A 15,043-nucleotide genomic window follows, 5' to 3' on the forward strand; every position below is an offset into this window, starting at 1 on the left:
CCGCCGCCGCCCCCGCGGGCCCGGCAGCCGGCCGGCCGCGGCAGGGAGCGCTGAGCGGCGCCGGTGGCCGGCGGGGGCGCTGTGCGGGGCCGCGGGGCCTGGCAGCCCCGGCGGCGGGCGCCGAGCGAGGCGGGCGCCCGCAGCCCGCGGGGGCCCTGCCCGGCGCGGCCGGGCGCTCCGCCGACCCCCGCGCGGCTCCCGGGCTGCGGCTCCCCGCTCGCCGCGGTCCCCCTGGCCCGGCCCTCGCCGCCGGCCGCTGCGGAGCCCTCCCGCGCCCAAACTTTGCAAAGTCTGGCGGCTCCGCGGCTGGGGCGGCGGCGGCTACGGCAGCGGCGGGCGGGGGCGGCGGCGGAGGAGGCGGGGGCGGAGGGGGCGGGGTGCGGGCCGGCGGCGGCGGCAGCAGCAGCATCAAAGAGCCCCGATTCCTGCCGCCTTGGGAGCCATGCGCTGCTGTCTGTAATGTCAGCGGAACAGGAGAAGGACCCCATCGCGCTGAAGAGATCCCGAGGTACGGGGCGGGGGGGCGGGGGGCGGCCGCTGCTGGGGCCTAACTCCCGTGAGGAGAGCTGGCGGTGCGGCGGGGTGCCCGCACCGGCCGGACCCGGCCGCTGCTGCCCCCGCCGCGGTCCCTCCCTGCGGCGGGGCCGGGCGGTGCGGGAGCCGCGCTAAGTTTGCGCGGCGGGGCCGGCCGCAGCCTGCGGGCCTGGCCGTGCGGGACTCGGGGCCGGCGCTGCGCGGTGTGACCCGGCGGGCGGGCGCCAGTGCTGCCGCCCGTGTTTTCCAGGCTGTGCCGCCCATTAGTATGCGGCGTGCATAGTGCTGGTGCAAGGGAATACGTCGGCGCTGCCACATGTCCGAGTTCGTGTTGATGCAGAGCCCGTAAATTACACTTGAGTGCTCGCTCTCCTACCCCTGGTCTTGTGCTTGGGCTTGATTCTAGTTGCCGGCTTGTTTTTCTCTTCTCGGGAAATGAAAAATCCGTTCCAAGATTATTCTTGATTAATCGCGCTCTTGCGTGGCTCGTCGTGAGGTCTGAAGTATGCGTTTCTTTGAAATGTGGAAGGCGAAGGGTAGAAATTACGGTCTCTCTTCCGACTTGGGCCATGCAACTGACTTTAATGGCAGTAGCACATCAGGCTACGGAGCAGTAGTTGTGTCCTTACAGTCCTTAAAAACAGAAAACCCTTTCGGCATGGCATAATGAAAGGCAACAGGGTGACAGAGCTGGGTGAAAAAACATGGCAAAATAATAAGATCGGCAATTTATTGCTTCTCCTTTCCTTGCCTCCTGTTTTGTCACTGGAATTCTATTGTTCTTGATGTTTTAAGCTTTTTTACGGTTGGGTAAGTGGGAAAAGGTGTGGATTCTGCTATGCATGTTGCCATTGATCTAAGGTTTGCTTTTCTAAAACTGTTATAGTAACAGCTGGATTGTAACCTTGAGAATGAGAGAAAGAAAATGTGCAGCAGTCTTACAAAGGAGACTGGGGTTCGTTAGACTCCTTCACTCTCGAGCCCTGATTCTGCAAATATTTAAGCACACGCAGTTTCACATGCCCGAGTTAGTCACTGAGTTTCATGCGATTACCGCTTAATGTCAAAACTGTTTACAGTATCAGGGCCACAGAATAGGTTCACCAAATCTGGTTAAAATTAGACACTTTTTAGTTTTCTGTCTAGAATTAAAAGTTTATTCAGCCATTTATGTTTCTTGGGAAAATGTTCCTACTGAGATAAAGCACTGTGTAAAGAGACTCTGGCATCCATCCTGTAAAAACCTAGACAGAGATTTGTCAGTGAGTATGAAAATACTCACTCCATAGCATATTTGCCGTATGTTAAGTATGGCATAAATTACATGCAAAGTCATAATCTCTTAATATGTAAACAGAACTGTAACTTGCAGTTCTCCTGACTAACACTGAAAATGTCTATCTTGAGTATGTACAAAGTAAAAAAAGAATACGGGACTTTTCTCCTTTTCCCTAATGTAAATGGCTGAAATACATTTTATCCATGATTTAATAAGAGAATAATTATCAGATACGTATTTATATCTCTAGATCATGTCATAGAATGGTTTGGGATGGAAGGAACCTATTTCCCATCCCCCTGCCATGGGCAGGGACACCTTCCACCAGACCAGGTTGCTCAAAGCTACAACCCACCTGGCCTTGGGCACTGCCAGGGATGGGGCATCCACAGCTGCTCTGGGCAACCTGTTCCTGTGTCTCGCCACCCTCACAGTGGAGAAGTTCCTCCTAATACCTAACCGAAACCTTGCCATTACCCCTTGTTCTGTCACTTTATGCCTTTGTAAAAAGTTCCTCTCCAGCTTTCCTGTCGGCCCCTGTAGGTGCTGGCAGGCTGCTCTAAGTTCCCCCTAGAGCCTCCTTTTCTCCAGGCTGAACAGCCCCAACTCTCTCAACCTGTCTTCATAGGAGAGGTGCTTCAGCCCCTGATCATCTTTGTGGCTTCCTCTGGATCTGCTTGAGCCGGTCCATGTCTGTCTTGTGCTGGGACCCTAGAGCTGAACGCAGTACCCCAGGTGGGGTCTCATGAGAGTGGAGTAGTGGGGCAGAATCACCCTGAGCCCAGGATTCGGTTGGCTTTCTGGGCTGCAAGTGCACATTGCCAGCTCATGTTGAGCTTGTTGTCAACCAGCAGCCACAAGTCCTTCTCCTCAGGGCCGCCCACAATCCGTTCCCTGCCCAGCCTGCATTTGTGCTTGGGACTGCCCTGACACAGGTGCAGGACCTCGCACTTGGCCTTGTTGAACTTTATGAGGTTTGCACGGGCCCACCTCTCCAGCCTGTCAGGGTCCCTCTGGATGGCATCCCTGCCCTCCAGCATGTCAACCACACAGCTTGGTGTCATTGGCAAATGTGCTGAGCGTGCACTCAATCCCACTGTCCATGTTGCTTATAAAGATGTTAAACGGTGCTGTTCCCAATACTGACCCCTGAGGGACACCACTCGTCACTGGTCTCCACTTGGACGTCAAGCTGTCTGTCACTTAGACTGTGACCATCTGGCCAATTCCTTATCCACCAAGTGGTCCATCCATCAAAACCATTTCTCTCCAGTTTGGAGACAAAGGTGTTGTGTGGAACAGCATATATGTCCAGGATATATGACACACATGATGCCCCAGTCAAAAGGATTGTATTTTTTCCTGGAAAATTAGTCTCAGGCAGTGAAATGATTTTTTGCACCCTTAACGCAATGTTCCACAATGCTCGATACACCTTTTGATGAAAGCCTGGGTGGTGGGTACCAAAAGTGACTCTCTGGAAAGTTTATTTTGGCTGTGTGAAAATGACCTTTATTCACTCTTTTTTGGAGGTATGCTAGGACTAACATTCTGTTTCCTTTTATGTAAAAATTAAATCATTATAAAATCCACAGGGAAAATATACATTTTTAAGGCTAAATTAAATCATTGGCCTCACACGGCAAGAACTGAAAATACAAAGCTTTGTTCCTAGGACTTTCTATAAATCTAGGCATATGAATGGCTTCACCCGTGTAAAGTAGTTCATGTAGAAATTGGTGGAACTTGTCACTGGGATTCTAATCTTCATTTGCTTATGTTTTTGAAGAATGATATCCCAGAGAGGGAATTTATATATAATTTAGTGGAGTTTTAACTTACACTACTGTAAAACAGCACTTGCATATGATCCTCAGTGTTCTACTTGATCACAGATTTACTCATGTCTGTGCTGCCAGTTGTTTGATTTATTATGAAATGTGGATATTGGTAATATTTTGCTATCAATGGTTAATGTCATTTATGTATTAAGAGTACAGGACCATGAACAAGAGTATGTTTTATGCAGTTGTGAGGAATGGTGTTCACGGTACAATCTCCCACTGGATTTATGATAAACATATAGGAATGCAGGAGAAGAAGCTAATGTGAAATGCAGGGACAATTTTGAACAAATAGTTTATCAAGAAGATGATTTATAGAGTAGGAATTTAAAAGAGGTTTGTCATCATTCTTTATGTAAAACTTTATGCTGTCATTATTTAGTATCTACAGTTAATGCAGGGGCAGCGCCTCATAGCGCACTAAGTATATGCAGGATTTTATATCCTAAATCAAGGCAAAAAGGACCCTTTTTTTTTTTTGAAGAGCAATCCCTAGTTACTCTGGTGGTAGGTTATACCGTGATGTGCTATGCTCAAGCATGAGTTTATCTGAGAACTTGATCGTGACTTCATGACCTAGTCTTTGAAATTCAGACCTACAATTTGATAGGTATTGATTTGGGATGACCACATATCTTCCTTCCATATAATGAAAAATGAAATTAAATTTCAACAGTGACAGCCAAAGCCAAAAGGAACTTATTAAAGCAGAGGCAGAACTGGTTTCTTGCTTGAGGTAGGACTGGTAAATTTCTGAAACCTCTAAAAAGGAGTGGCGGGGGGGAAGCAAGTGCTAGGAGTGAAAATTTGTCAGGCCTCCTTTGATCTGTGTATAGTAAGTCTACTTCTTCCCTGTGAGAAGAGATTTTATGTTACTTTATTGAATAGTCCTAAAGCTGGTTTAGCTCTCTGCTGGGAATACTTGTCTAACATAGAGCAGTGTAATGTCATACATTGTGCTTCTTTGCATAATACTGTTGATAATTCACAGTTATCTTCAGGTTGCCTTTGGTAATAAAGACGAACCCGTGTGTTCAGCTGTATGCTTGCATCTTGATAAAGTTTGACTTGTACTCTGAGTAAGAGTTTTAAACAAGTAACAGTAAATTTTTTAAGTTGCATTGCCCTTCTTACTGTTCTATACTGTTACTATTTATGTTTATGTTTTAAAGAGAAAATAAGATATTATCTTAACAGGCCTGGGGAAAAAATGGATTAACAGACAGTCTCTTAATGCTAGTATCTCAACACGTGTCGCTCTTGTTATCACCCTAAAGTGATTATTATTCTCTGAGGTTTCTGCAGAGTAGGGTGGGTTTGCCCGGAGTCCCTGTCATTTTTGGCAGGTTTCTTTTTTGTAGAATCATAGTATCATTTAATCTGGAAAAGACCTTTAAGATCAAGTCCAACTGTTAACCCAGAACTGCCAAGTCCACCGCTAAACCATCCCTCTAAGCACCACAGCTATGCGTTTTGTCTGATGAAGTCTTGCATTTAGTGAAATTTACATCTGACAAACTGGAGATCTGTCTAAACAACATGGCAGGTTTTCAGTGGTTTTCGACACTGATCTACTGCTGTTTGCTTTTTTCCTTCATGGTGTATTGTAACATGCTGTTGTATATTGGTACAGTGAGTTTGATAAATGCTGTGTCTGTGTAAGTTAAATAGGAGGTGAATCTTTGGCATGGTTTTAAGCAGTTCTTTTGAAAGTTTTATGTGTTATGCAAACAAGAAATACTTCTTACTGGTGAAGCGGAGACATTAAGTACCAAGGGACAGATAAACATAAAATAAATGGAAATGTTTATTCCAACTGTAATGAGCATGAATTGGATGTTAGAGTGGTAATAGAGTGAGATAGCTGTATATGAGGTATGCAAACTTTTACCTCCAGGTGTTTGCTCCTTAAGGACTTGCAATGTAAGGCACCAGAATTAATGCAAGCTCAGTATTTATAACAGGTATCTGTTGCTATGACAGGCAGAGGCAAATTTAAAATACTGTCTGTAAGAAACCTAATGCTGTATTGCACTGATTGAAATTTTGTAGGTGGTGACAGTGGATTGGATGGGTTAGGAGGACCAGGAGTACAACTTGGAAGCCCTGATAAGAAAAAGCGCAAAGCAAATGCACAGGTAAATTCCCTCTGGTTCTTTTACTTTCTTAATAAATAGTGCAGTCATGTTTGCTGGTATGACTAGCTTGTGTTGTTCAGAATATCAGTCTGTTCTCACAAATAGCAGTACCATATAAAATATTTTAGTTGCATTGTGAAGCTGAAATCTTCATAATACTAGTTATTCTCACTGCAGTTATTTTAATCTCTGTAGGTTGCCAAAGACCTATAAAGAGAGGAGCACAGTGAGACTGCCACAACTTGTATTTTACCCATATGGATTTGATTCTGAAACAGGCTTTCTTTTAATGACTTTGTAGCCCTTGGTAGAATTCTGTATAGCATGAGTAGTTGCCATGAGACTACTTTTCTTCTTACCTTCATTCCGATATGTGTAGGTTTGTGGGCTAATGGATCAGTACAGTTTGTTAATGCTTTGACCAAACTCTTGGCATATTCCCCAAGTGATTTTCAAGCAAATGCTATGAGGCAGGTTCGGCTCCTTTCCAGTGAATCCTTGCAATTTGGCATTTCTATACAGTTTCTGTTTCCAGGAAAGGAAGCCTGAATACAAAACATGTAAAGCAATTAGATATCTGTAATGCAGAATTGTCCTTTGTTGTGTTCATTCAGCTTCGAGTGAGAGTATCTGTTAATTTGGTACTGCCTAGCGAGAGTAATTTTATTTATGTAGGTCACACAGTTTCTTTCTGTTAGGCCTATCCAGATTCCATTGAGATGTGGATTTGCTGTCTTAATTTTTGTTTTGTTTTAAAGTAGTCATGGTGAAACCTGCTCTGAGAAATATTCAGTTAATTTAAAGAGATTGGGCCTCCTTCTTGGTAGAGCTTTCCTTGTGTTCTGAAATGGTGATAACTGTAGAGGGCACGAAGATTAGTTTCCTCTCTTTTCTTACCGGGTTCAAGTTTTGTGGCACAGCAGGAGGGTTTGTTTTTTTTTTGGGGGGGGGGCAAAAAAAAAAAAAGTTTCTTAGTATTTAGGAGAAAATGCAAAATGCTTTCTGTGAGCACAGTTAGCATGAGGGTGAACTAGGCAGATGTTCCCCACAGGCTAGTCTAGAATGCAATTCAATTGTATAGCCACTCTGATGACATTTCAACAGCCTCTGGGCTCCATTAAAGACTTGATTTTACTTTTCTCTGTAACCAGAAATCCCTGTATTTTATACCTACTGACTATGCTTTGCAGGCTATCCACAATCACTGCATGCTCATAAGGGACACCTCTGTTTGGTACACAGAATATAGAAAATTCCTATATGCAGAGACCTATATTCTGTATACCTTTTTTTAGGGTTATAGTAACATTAGGTTTATATATCCTCATAGAAGTGGGGTGTCTTAACAGATGTATATTCAGTTAAGTGAACCCAAAATGAAACTAAGGAAATGCTTCGAATCTGCTCTTCAACATTTGGAAATATTTTATGCATGTGTTTAAGTGGCACGTGGCTTTCTGTATTGTTGCTTTTATGATGTAAAAGATTAAGAAATAGAAGTCACATATCAACTAGTATTTTCAGAAGCATGGTTGTGCAACTGCACAATTTTTAAAACACAGATTACTATAAATCACCATGTTATCCAGAGCCCAAACTCCTCTCTCACCTCTGTACTGAAATTTCAGACAGCCTGGCAGGGTACAGTGGGTGAGCTTTATGCAACAGCTGAACAGTTCTTTTAGCAGTAGTGCTGCTAATCCAGGAACTTCGTGGCTGGTCTGTCTTGCAGGGAAATACTAAAACTAATTTAAATGTTGTATTTAAAATATTTTTAGGGCTCATCATTTCCTCCTCCATCTGAATATGCTCCACCACCGAATCCAAGCTCTGACCACCTTGTAGCTGCAAATCCGTTTGATGACAACTATAATACTGTGTCTTATAAACCACTTCCTTCAGGAAATCCATATTTTAGTAATCCTGGTTATCCTGGCTTTGGAGGCTATAACACTTTCAGAATGCCACCTCATATGCTGCCCAGAGTGTCCTCGCCATATGGTGGTTCTTACTCCCTCAGAAACCAACCACATCCCCTTCCTCAAAACCCAGTGGGAATGGGTTTTAGTCGACCCCACTCTTTCAGCTTCAGTCCCCATGATAACCCAAGTTTTGGGAATCAACCACCTTATAGTGGTGTTCAGATAAATCAAAATGTCAATATGCCTGGTCAGCATTTCAGACCTAATCCTGGTGAGAACTTTGGCCATTCTGGTCAGATACCTCATCCTGACGTGCCATCTAACTTTGGTCCTGGAAACAATCCGAATTTCCCAAATTCGCAGCTAGAGTCAAACCATTCTTTTGTTCCTCCACCAAACACATACAACCAGACAAAATCATCAGCACAAAAGCAAGACTTTAGTCAAGGTGCAAGCAAAGCAGCCAGCCAGAACACTGCTGCTCATCAGCATCATCACAGGACAGAGGACATTGTGAGTCAAGGTAACAGTGACCTAAAAAATGTTACTCGAAACAACAACGTGGTAAATCAGGATAATAGCCATTCGAATAATGCTGATAACACTAACGCTGGCCATTCAAATGGGACTCAGAGTAAGTCCCGACAGTCTCGAGGTACTGCTGAAGGATGCAACTCTGAAAAGAGCAGCAAAACACCCCTTCATCCCAGTCGTCACGGTCACTCGTCCTCTGAACCCGTCTATCCATGTGGAATTTGTACACATGAAGTTAATGATGACCAGGATGCCATCCTGTGTGAAGCCTCTTGCCAAAAATGGTTTCATCGGATCTGTACAGGCATGACTGAGTCAGCTTATGGCCTTCTTACAGCAGAAGCGTCAGCCGTTTGGGGTTGTGATACTTGCATGGCTGACAAAGATGTCCAGTTAATGCGTACAAGAGAGACTGCAGGACCACCTGTGTTGAATACGGATGGCTAACAACGTCAATTGGTGGTAGTGATTGAAATACTTGCTATGAAGATTTGGTTACAAATTGGGTACTTCACTTTCTGCAGACAATCAGTTGTGTTTGATTGCTGTAATCTTTTTTTCCCTAGTCTGTTTTAATTCATAAACTTCCGTCTCATCTTTTGTACTCTTAGTTTTATGTGTGCTAATGTTTTGCAGGATGGAATATTTTTTTGTTTCTGATTAAAACTGTAAAACATAACTGACAACTGATCAGAAGTAGGATGTGCATTGCCAATTTTATTGAAGGCAAAAATGTGGCTGTATGAATAGCCCCTAATTTGCTAGTGTTAATGTGTTAACACTAGCATTTAGTGCTCGGATTTAATGGTACTATATTTGCAAGTACTCATTATGTTGAATGTCCATTACTGATGTTCTTGCTATCCTTTCTTTGAATATAGTGGAGATGATGTGGAGGAATGTGCAGTGCTAATAGTTTTTATTTTAGGATAAATACAGAGAATTTTGTGTATGCTTTTTCCTATTTTTGAAGTAAAGCATTAACACACTATTCACAAATAGATGACTTCATGCTTAGTAACACAATGAAACACACTAAACTCTTATGCATTTATATTTCCTTGAAAAGGCAATGATCTCGTTTGACTTCTCAGCACATACTTGCTGGAGACTCTTGCTAGGTCTTGCAGTATTTGGAAATAGTTACAAAATATGATTACATTGGAAAAAGAACACTTCAAGTTTGTGAAGTCCAGTGCTTTAAATCTAGAGAATACCAAAACTAGGGTTGCATATGTAACCTTAATTCATTTATCTTAAACACATACTTTAGGATACAGTCTCTGCATCTGTCACGGTTGTGCAGTCATGCACCTCTCTCTCATCGTTTCTCATTGATGGTTCCAGCCTCCCACCTCGGTGCTGCCTGCGAACTGTGACTGGACCAGTGCAGGCAAAGTTCTGCCTGTCTCCTGGGGCTTTCAACGAGAGCCTGCTCAGTCATCCTGAGCTTAGACAGTCCACCTGGCATGAAGGAGCACGCAGAGCAACGGAGTGTGCTCAGCACAGGCTCTGAGTTGCAAGATAATTTGGCCAGCGAAGTCTTAAAACTGAATTCCCACCACTGCGTCAGCCAGTCTGTTAGTGAGGGGGTGGGACATCTAGGGTGAAGAAAACTAGCTTTCGCATCAGGTGAGTTTAGCTCACATCAGAAGCAAGTAATCAGAAATTTAGCTTCTTTGCTAAACTTGATATCCTGTTGACAAGTATGAATGGCACTAGAGCTCCACATGTGATGCTAAGAATTTTATTTTAATATGGGTAATTTGATCTTACTCTTGATCTCAAAGCCCTCTCCTTTTTTTTTTTAATGTGGGGAAACATCAAGCTTTGAAGACCTCAGCCTTAGCAGTGTGATAAAGTTGCAAACACAACTGAAAATGAGTGTTTCTGTAGAGAGAAGTGTTGGTTTAACTTAATAAAATGTGGCACTGTCATAACAGACCTTGCCTGTGATACCACTGTGCTGGAAACTTTTCGTTTTTAAACAGGCAACAATTAAATCATATGTCAAGCACTACAGGTACTAGTCACTTTCCCTAATGTGATCAATTGTTCAGGTCTGTGGTGACAAGTGATGTAGGAGCCTATATAAATACAGTCATCTATATAAAAAGGTAGTTTGTATGGTAAGCTACACTAATGAGTGAAAAGTAAGACCTGTTTGCTAGTTCACCATTGTGTTTGATTTTAAATGGACTCTACTGTGGTACTTTTCCTGGAAGATACTGTGCAGATCTACATGACTGTCCTTGTTTTATTTTAAAAGTGAAAAGTTTCATATGCTCTTTTACTGGAGAAGTGCAGTATTGCCCTCCTTCTTTGTATTGCCTCTCATCAGGAAAAAGGAAATAATGTCTAAAATGTCACAATTCATATCTTGAGGATTTCCTGTGTGGAGATGTGAAGAAAGTGTAAGGCAGATCCAGGGCTTCTGTTTTCATCACTGTTTGCTTTAGTTAATACAGATACTAAACTTAATCTTGTTTTCTTAGAGGTGTGATATTTAAAAGCAAACAACAAAAAAACCCCAACCAAGCAACAACCTCTGTTAGAGAGAGTTATTCTTCAGTAGTTTTCCTAATGACTGACTGGCTGTTAGAATTTGCTTTTGGTATCTACAGTAGAAATTAAACCAAACCTTGTCTAGATAGATTTGTTCCTCTGGGAATCAATTTCATCTCTGCAATGATTTGCACTGTGGTGGTAGTGGAGCTGGTTGAGACCTACTGCAGTGTAAATGAAATAAAAATTCTTGCTCAGTGAAAATTCAACAGAAGCTCCAATGATGACGTTGTTACCCAAGCGTGCTGTTCACGATACCTTTCCCACACCTCATTCCTGTTGTGAGAAGATGTTCTCAGAAGTCCAAGTAATGTTTTAACAGTTGTTTTGGAGCAGACATTGTATTTAAAATAGCCATGTATTTCTTAATCTTTTCCTCAACCCTACACAAAGTTAGGCAAGTGTTTTCTGCATTAGCTAGCAAGACATTAGAATTTAAATATAGTGTTCTTACAAACTTGAAATCAACTGGAGTATCATTTTATAAGGCCTTAAATTGTGTATTTGTGATGATTTATTTCAGTTTTTCTAAACTGGTACCATGTTGGGTTTGTAACCCGGTAAATTTTCTGTGTTTGTTAACCTGCAAATTCAAGGCATTAGCAAATGCCAGTTGTATAAAATAGTAGTAAAAAAAACCCCAACAACACCAAACTTGTTATCACACTGATTGTAGAGATAGGACTGATTAGGATCTCCAAAAGTCATCCAGCCAATATGCTTGCCCTACTGATATACTCTTGGCATATCTGGACTCTTTATCTAGAGAGAGGGAGTTATACTTTGTTTTTCTCTGCATGTATTGACTAGTTAGTAGTTCAAGTATGCACAGGAAAAACAACAATCATGTTTTGTTAGTAAGGTACTAGGAAAATGTCAGCTGGTTAGAATTAGAAATTAGTTATAGAAGGGTGGGTGGGAGGGAGGGCTGATTAGAATAGGTGAGGTTTTTTTGTAATACTCTACATGAAACGATTTGTATTGAACTATCATGTGCTTCTTTCATGACTAGTGATTTAGACTGTACTGGTGCTGCACACCAAAAATATCACAAAGATTTTGTAAATCTTACAAACCTTGACATTTTTATGGGAAATGCCTGTGTCCTTTTAAAATAGCTCCTTGCCATGGTCAGAAACGCAGCCTATATAACCCAAAATGGTTTGGTTTTTTTCTTTTCTTTTCCTTTTTCCCCCCTAGGCTGAAATAAATAGGTATAAACTAGATTGAACTGTCCTTAATACTTAGGGTTTTGCCAGAGACCAGTTTTGAATGAGAAAATATGTATTTTGCTCTTTAAAATAACTTGTTTTATTGGTGTCAGGTTAAGTGACAGTGCTGCATATAGGCTAGAGGGTAGATATCAAAAATTCTGTTTCTGTCTGTTTTACTGATCCCTTCTATAATTTGAGACAGGCAGGCTAACTGTTTATGCCTCAATCTCTTCTTTCAGAAGATCAGACTAACACTTCCCAAGGGTGTTTAGAGACTTAGCTATTATTAGAGGTGACAGAGGCTAGAGAAAGTAGTAAAGTTTGCTCTATTCAAAACAAAAATATAATTTTGGGGGCTGCTCAAAGAAGAATATACTTTGTGACCTCTGAAGTTTTTCATCTAAGAACCAGTTTTGTAATCTCATTTTTCAGGCTTAACTTGAAGTGTGGGAGGATTAACGCAGTCAGGGGAACTGCATGCATGCAGCCGAGACCATTTCGGAGTGTTTGCAGTTCGGAGCCTATGATATTTGCAACTGAAATGCTTTTTATGGTTTGAGATTTTTACAAAATCAATGGTGTTCAAATGTAGCACTTTTTTAACATTTGTCTTTATTCCAACTTAATACGATGACACATCTGCGTTAAATATGTCCCTTTCATTTTATAAATAAACATTGCCTGGCAGTAAAAGTATTGGTGTAACATTTTTAAAAAAGGAAGTCATGCTTCTTATCATGTTGTATGTGACTTAAATGATTGTTTCATATTAAAACTAATCTTTCCTTATGTACTGCTTAAATATACCTGTTTTGGGATATCAGTTCAGTACTTTTTATACAATCTTGAATGTGTTCCACATTGGTGACATGTATTTTTGCAACAACTTTTTTGTTTCGATTTTAAATTAGAGCATGTCTGAAGTAATACATGCATTAGTGCTGTGGTGTGTGGCAAAGTTACTGTACGTAATTCAAATTGGAAAAAAGTTTCCAGACTTTGTCCAACGTTAACCCTGTGGCCAGGGATTAAATTACTATGTAATACAAATTATTTCATATCACGATGTGTTTTAAGCTACTCTATGAAGTATGTGAAACATTATTGTTTATGGATTGGTAGCTGGTGTGGTATCTTGCATAGAATGAGGTATGATAGATGGTAGCAATTCATGGTAATTAAAACTGACTACCTTTCAGAACACGCAGCACTTCTGTGCATTGTCATCTTGTTGCCATAACTGTTAGTATGAATTTCTTAATATTATCCACTGACAAATGGGTGAACATTTGGTAATAAGCTCATAGGTGTGAAAATTCTATTCTAACACTCTTTACTTGGTTTACAAAACTTCATTTTTTTTATCTGTTGAATGTTATCAGATATATGCAGGAGGCTGTAGAACTGGGTGTATTTTAAAGCTATTCTGCAATTACAAAGTTTTGTCTGAAGCTTTCTATATTAGAATAGGCTCTTCCTTAAAATTGGAAAATTAAGTGTACTTAGTGGAAATCTTAAGGCAATATAACTATCCTACACTACATCTTCAGTTATGCACATTAACTTCTTTGTATGGAACTCCTCTGATTTCTTGTTGGCTTATACTTTATATGGGAGTAAAGGGTCGCTTTAGTGCCCTAGTGTTGTGTGTCATCAGTTCTGAGGTAATTAATTTTGAACAGTGTTCAGCCCCTTGGAGGTGTTGACTGTAGCTTGAAGTATTCAGTCACCCTTAGTCTCCTGGTTCAGAAATGTTTTATCCCAACATCGTAGGGAATACCTATTGTTAAAGTGTTTGCCATACATGATTAATTTTCCTTTTCATGTTCAAATAAACTGTCGCAAAATAATTTTTGATCCAACCCCACCTTTTTACTCGGAGGTTTGTGCACTGTAATTCAGGAATTGCTGTATTGGAGACAGTTTGCGATTGGAGTCATGAGAGGTGTTGTGTCTATTCCTAGACGCTCAAAGACACTCAAATCCTAGACACAGAAAGGATGATCTAAACCTGAACTTCCATATAACTTATGGAGGGCAAGCTTTTAATATATTTTATATTTCTTCTTCCTTTTTCTTTTTTTTTTCTTTCCTTAATTGTTTTTTCTGAAATGTGAAATAATATGGAGTTGTTGAAGGATTTTTACTTAACAGACTGTCTCTTCTCTAAGCTTTTGTTTATGGCCTTTAGAGCAGACACTGTATATTTTAAGGCCTTCTGACTTGAAATTTTGTTGTCCACATTCTCCTTTCAGTGTTAAAGATGAGTTGAAAAAGGCAAGTTACCCATCTACTGCCATCCAAACAATGCAAAATAAATGATTAAGATTGTCAACATTTAATTTTTTTGTTAATAATGATGTGATATTTTACCTTCTAGAAGAACATGTATCAGAATCTGATTCAAGCGTTCTTGGAAAATGTATATGGTAGATTTTGTCCAGCACTGTATGTAACTTGCTTTCTGTCTGTTTTCAGTTTCTTTTAAAATAAAGATAACTTTTGCGGGGAAGTTGCCTATTAATCATGTAATGTCTAGATTAGCTCTTCTAATATTTTGTCTGTGAGAATGCATTTGGATTAGGCATAATCTCACAAGAAACGGTATGAGGTTGTATTGATCAGAAAAGGCAGCTCCTGCCTCTTTTGGAGAGGTCCGCTGTTCTTTAAAGGCATTAAACTGAAGTAACTCCAAAGCAGATTAGAAGAATTCTTGCACAATAGACCCCATTTCTTTCTTACAGGATGGGAGGGAAGGCTCAGGCACTATTTGGCTAAACAGATATATTTTTTTTAGAATTCTCTGCACTTGGGAAGAGATTATGCAAAGAATGATTTATACTAATTAATAAAATTATTACTAAGCTATTCCTGTTTGTTAAAATACCACAACTAACACATACCAAATCTGTACCTTACTAATAATTCTTAAAGGCAGCTGATATGGGTGGTCCCAAACCACACATGCCAAACAGTTCATTGGAATAAATAGCATCTTGTAGAAGAATGGCTG

At 41.1% G+C, this 15,043-nt stretch overlaps 1 protein-coding gene across 1 annotated transcript; it reads left to right on the forward strand.

The window, feature by feature from the left end:
* Window positions 1–363: 363 nt before the first annotated feature.
* On the forward strand, window positions 364–14,542 carry PYGO1 (pygopus family PHD finger 1). The gene is made up of 3 exons (XM_056347107.1): window positions 364–508; window positions 5,710–5,795; window positions 7,574–14,542. The coding sequence occupies exons 1-3, from the start codon at window positions 460–462 to the stop codon at window positions 8,696–8,698; spliced, it is 1,260 nt and encodes a 419-aa protein (XP_056203082.1). The 5' UTR covers window positions 364–459; the 3' UTR covers window positions 8,699–14,542.
* Window positions 14,543–15,043: the final 501 nt, after the last annotated feature.

The sequence above is a fragment of the Falco biarmicus genome, chromosome 7, assembly GCF_023638135.1.
Source record: "Falco biarmicus isolate bFalBia1 chromosome 7, bFalBia1.pri, whole genome shotgun sequence".
Classification (NCBI taxonomy): Eukaryota; Metazoa; Chordata; class Aves; order Falconiformes; family Falconidae; genus Falco; species Falco biarmicus.

Excerpts from the sequence above, each read along its gene's own strand:
- PYGO1 (XM_056347107.1), top strand. The coding sequence starts at position 460 with ATGTCAGCGGAACAGGAGAAGGACCCCATCGCGCTGAAGAGATCCCGA. Across the intron at positions 509-5,709 it reads CGCGCTGAAGAGATCCCGAG|GTGGTGACAGTGGATTGGAT; the intron begins GTACGGGGCGGG and ends GAAATTTTGTAG. Across the intron at positions 5,796-7,573 it reads AGCGCAAAGCAAATGCACAG|GGCTCATCATTTCCTCCTCC; the intron begins GTAAATTCCCTC and ends AAATATTTTTAG.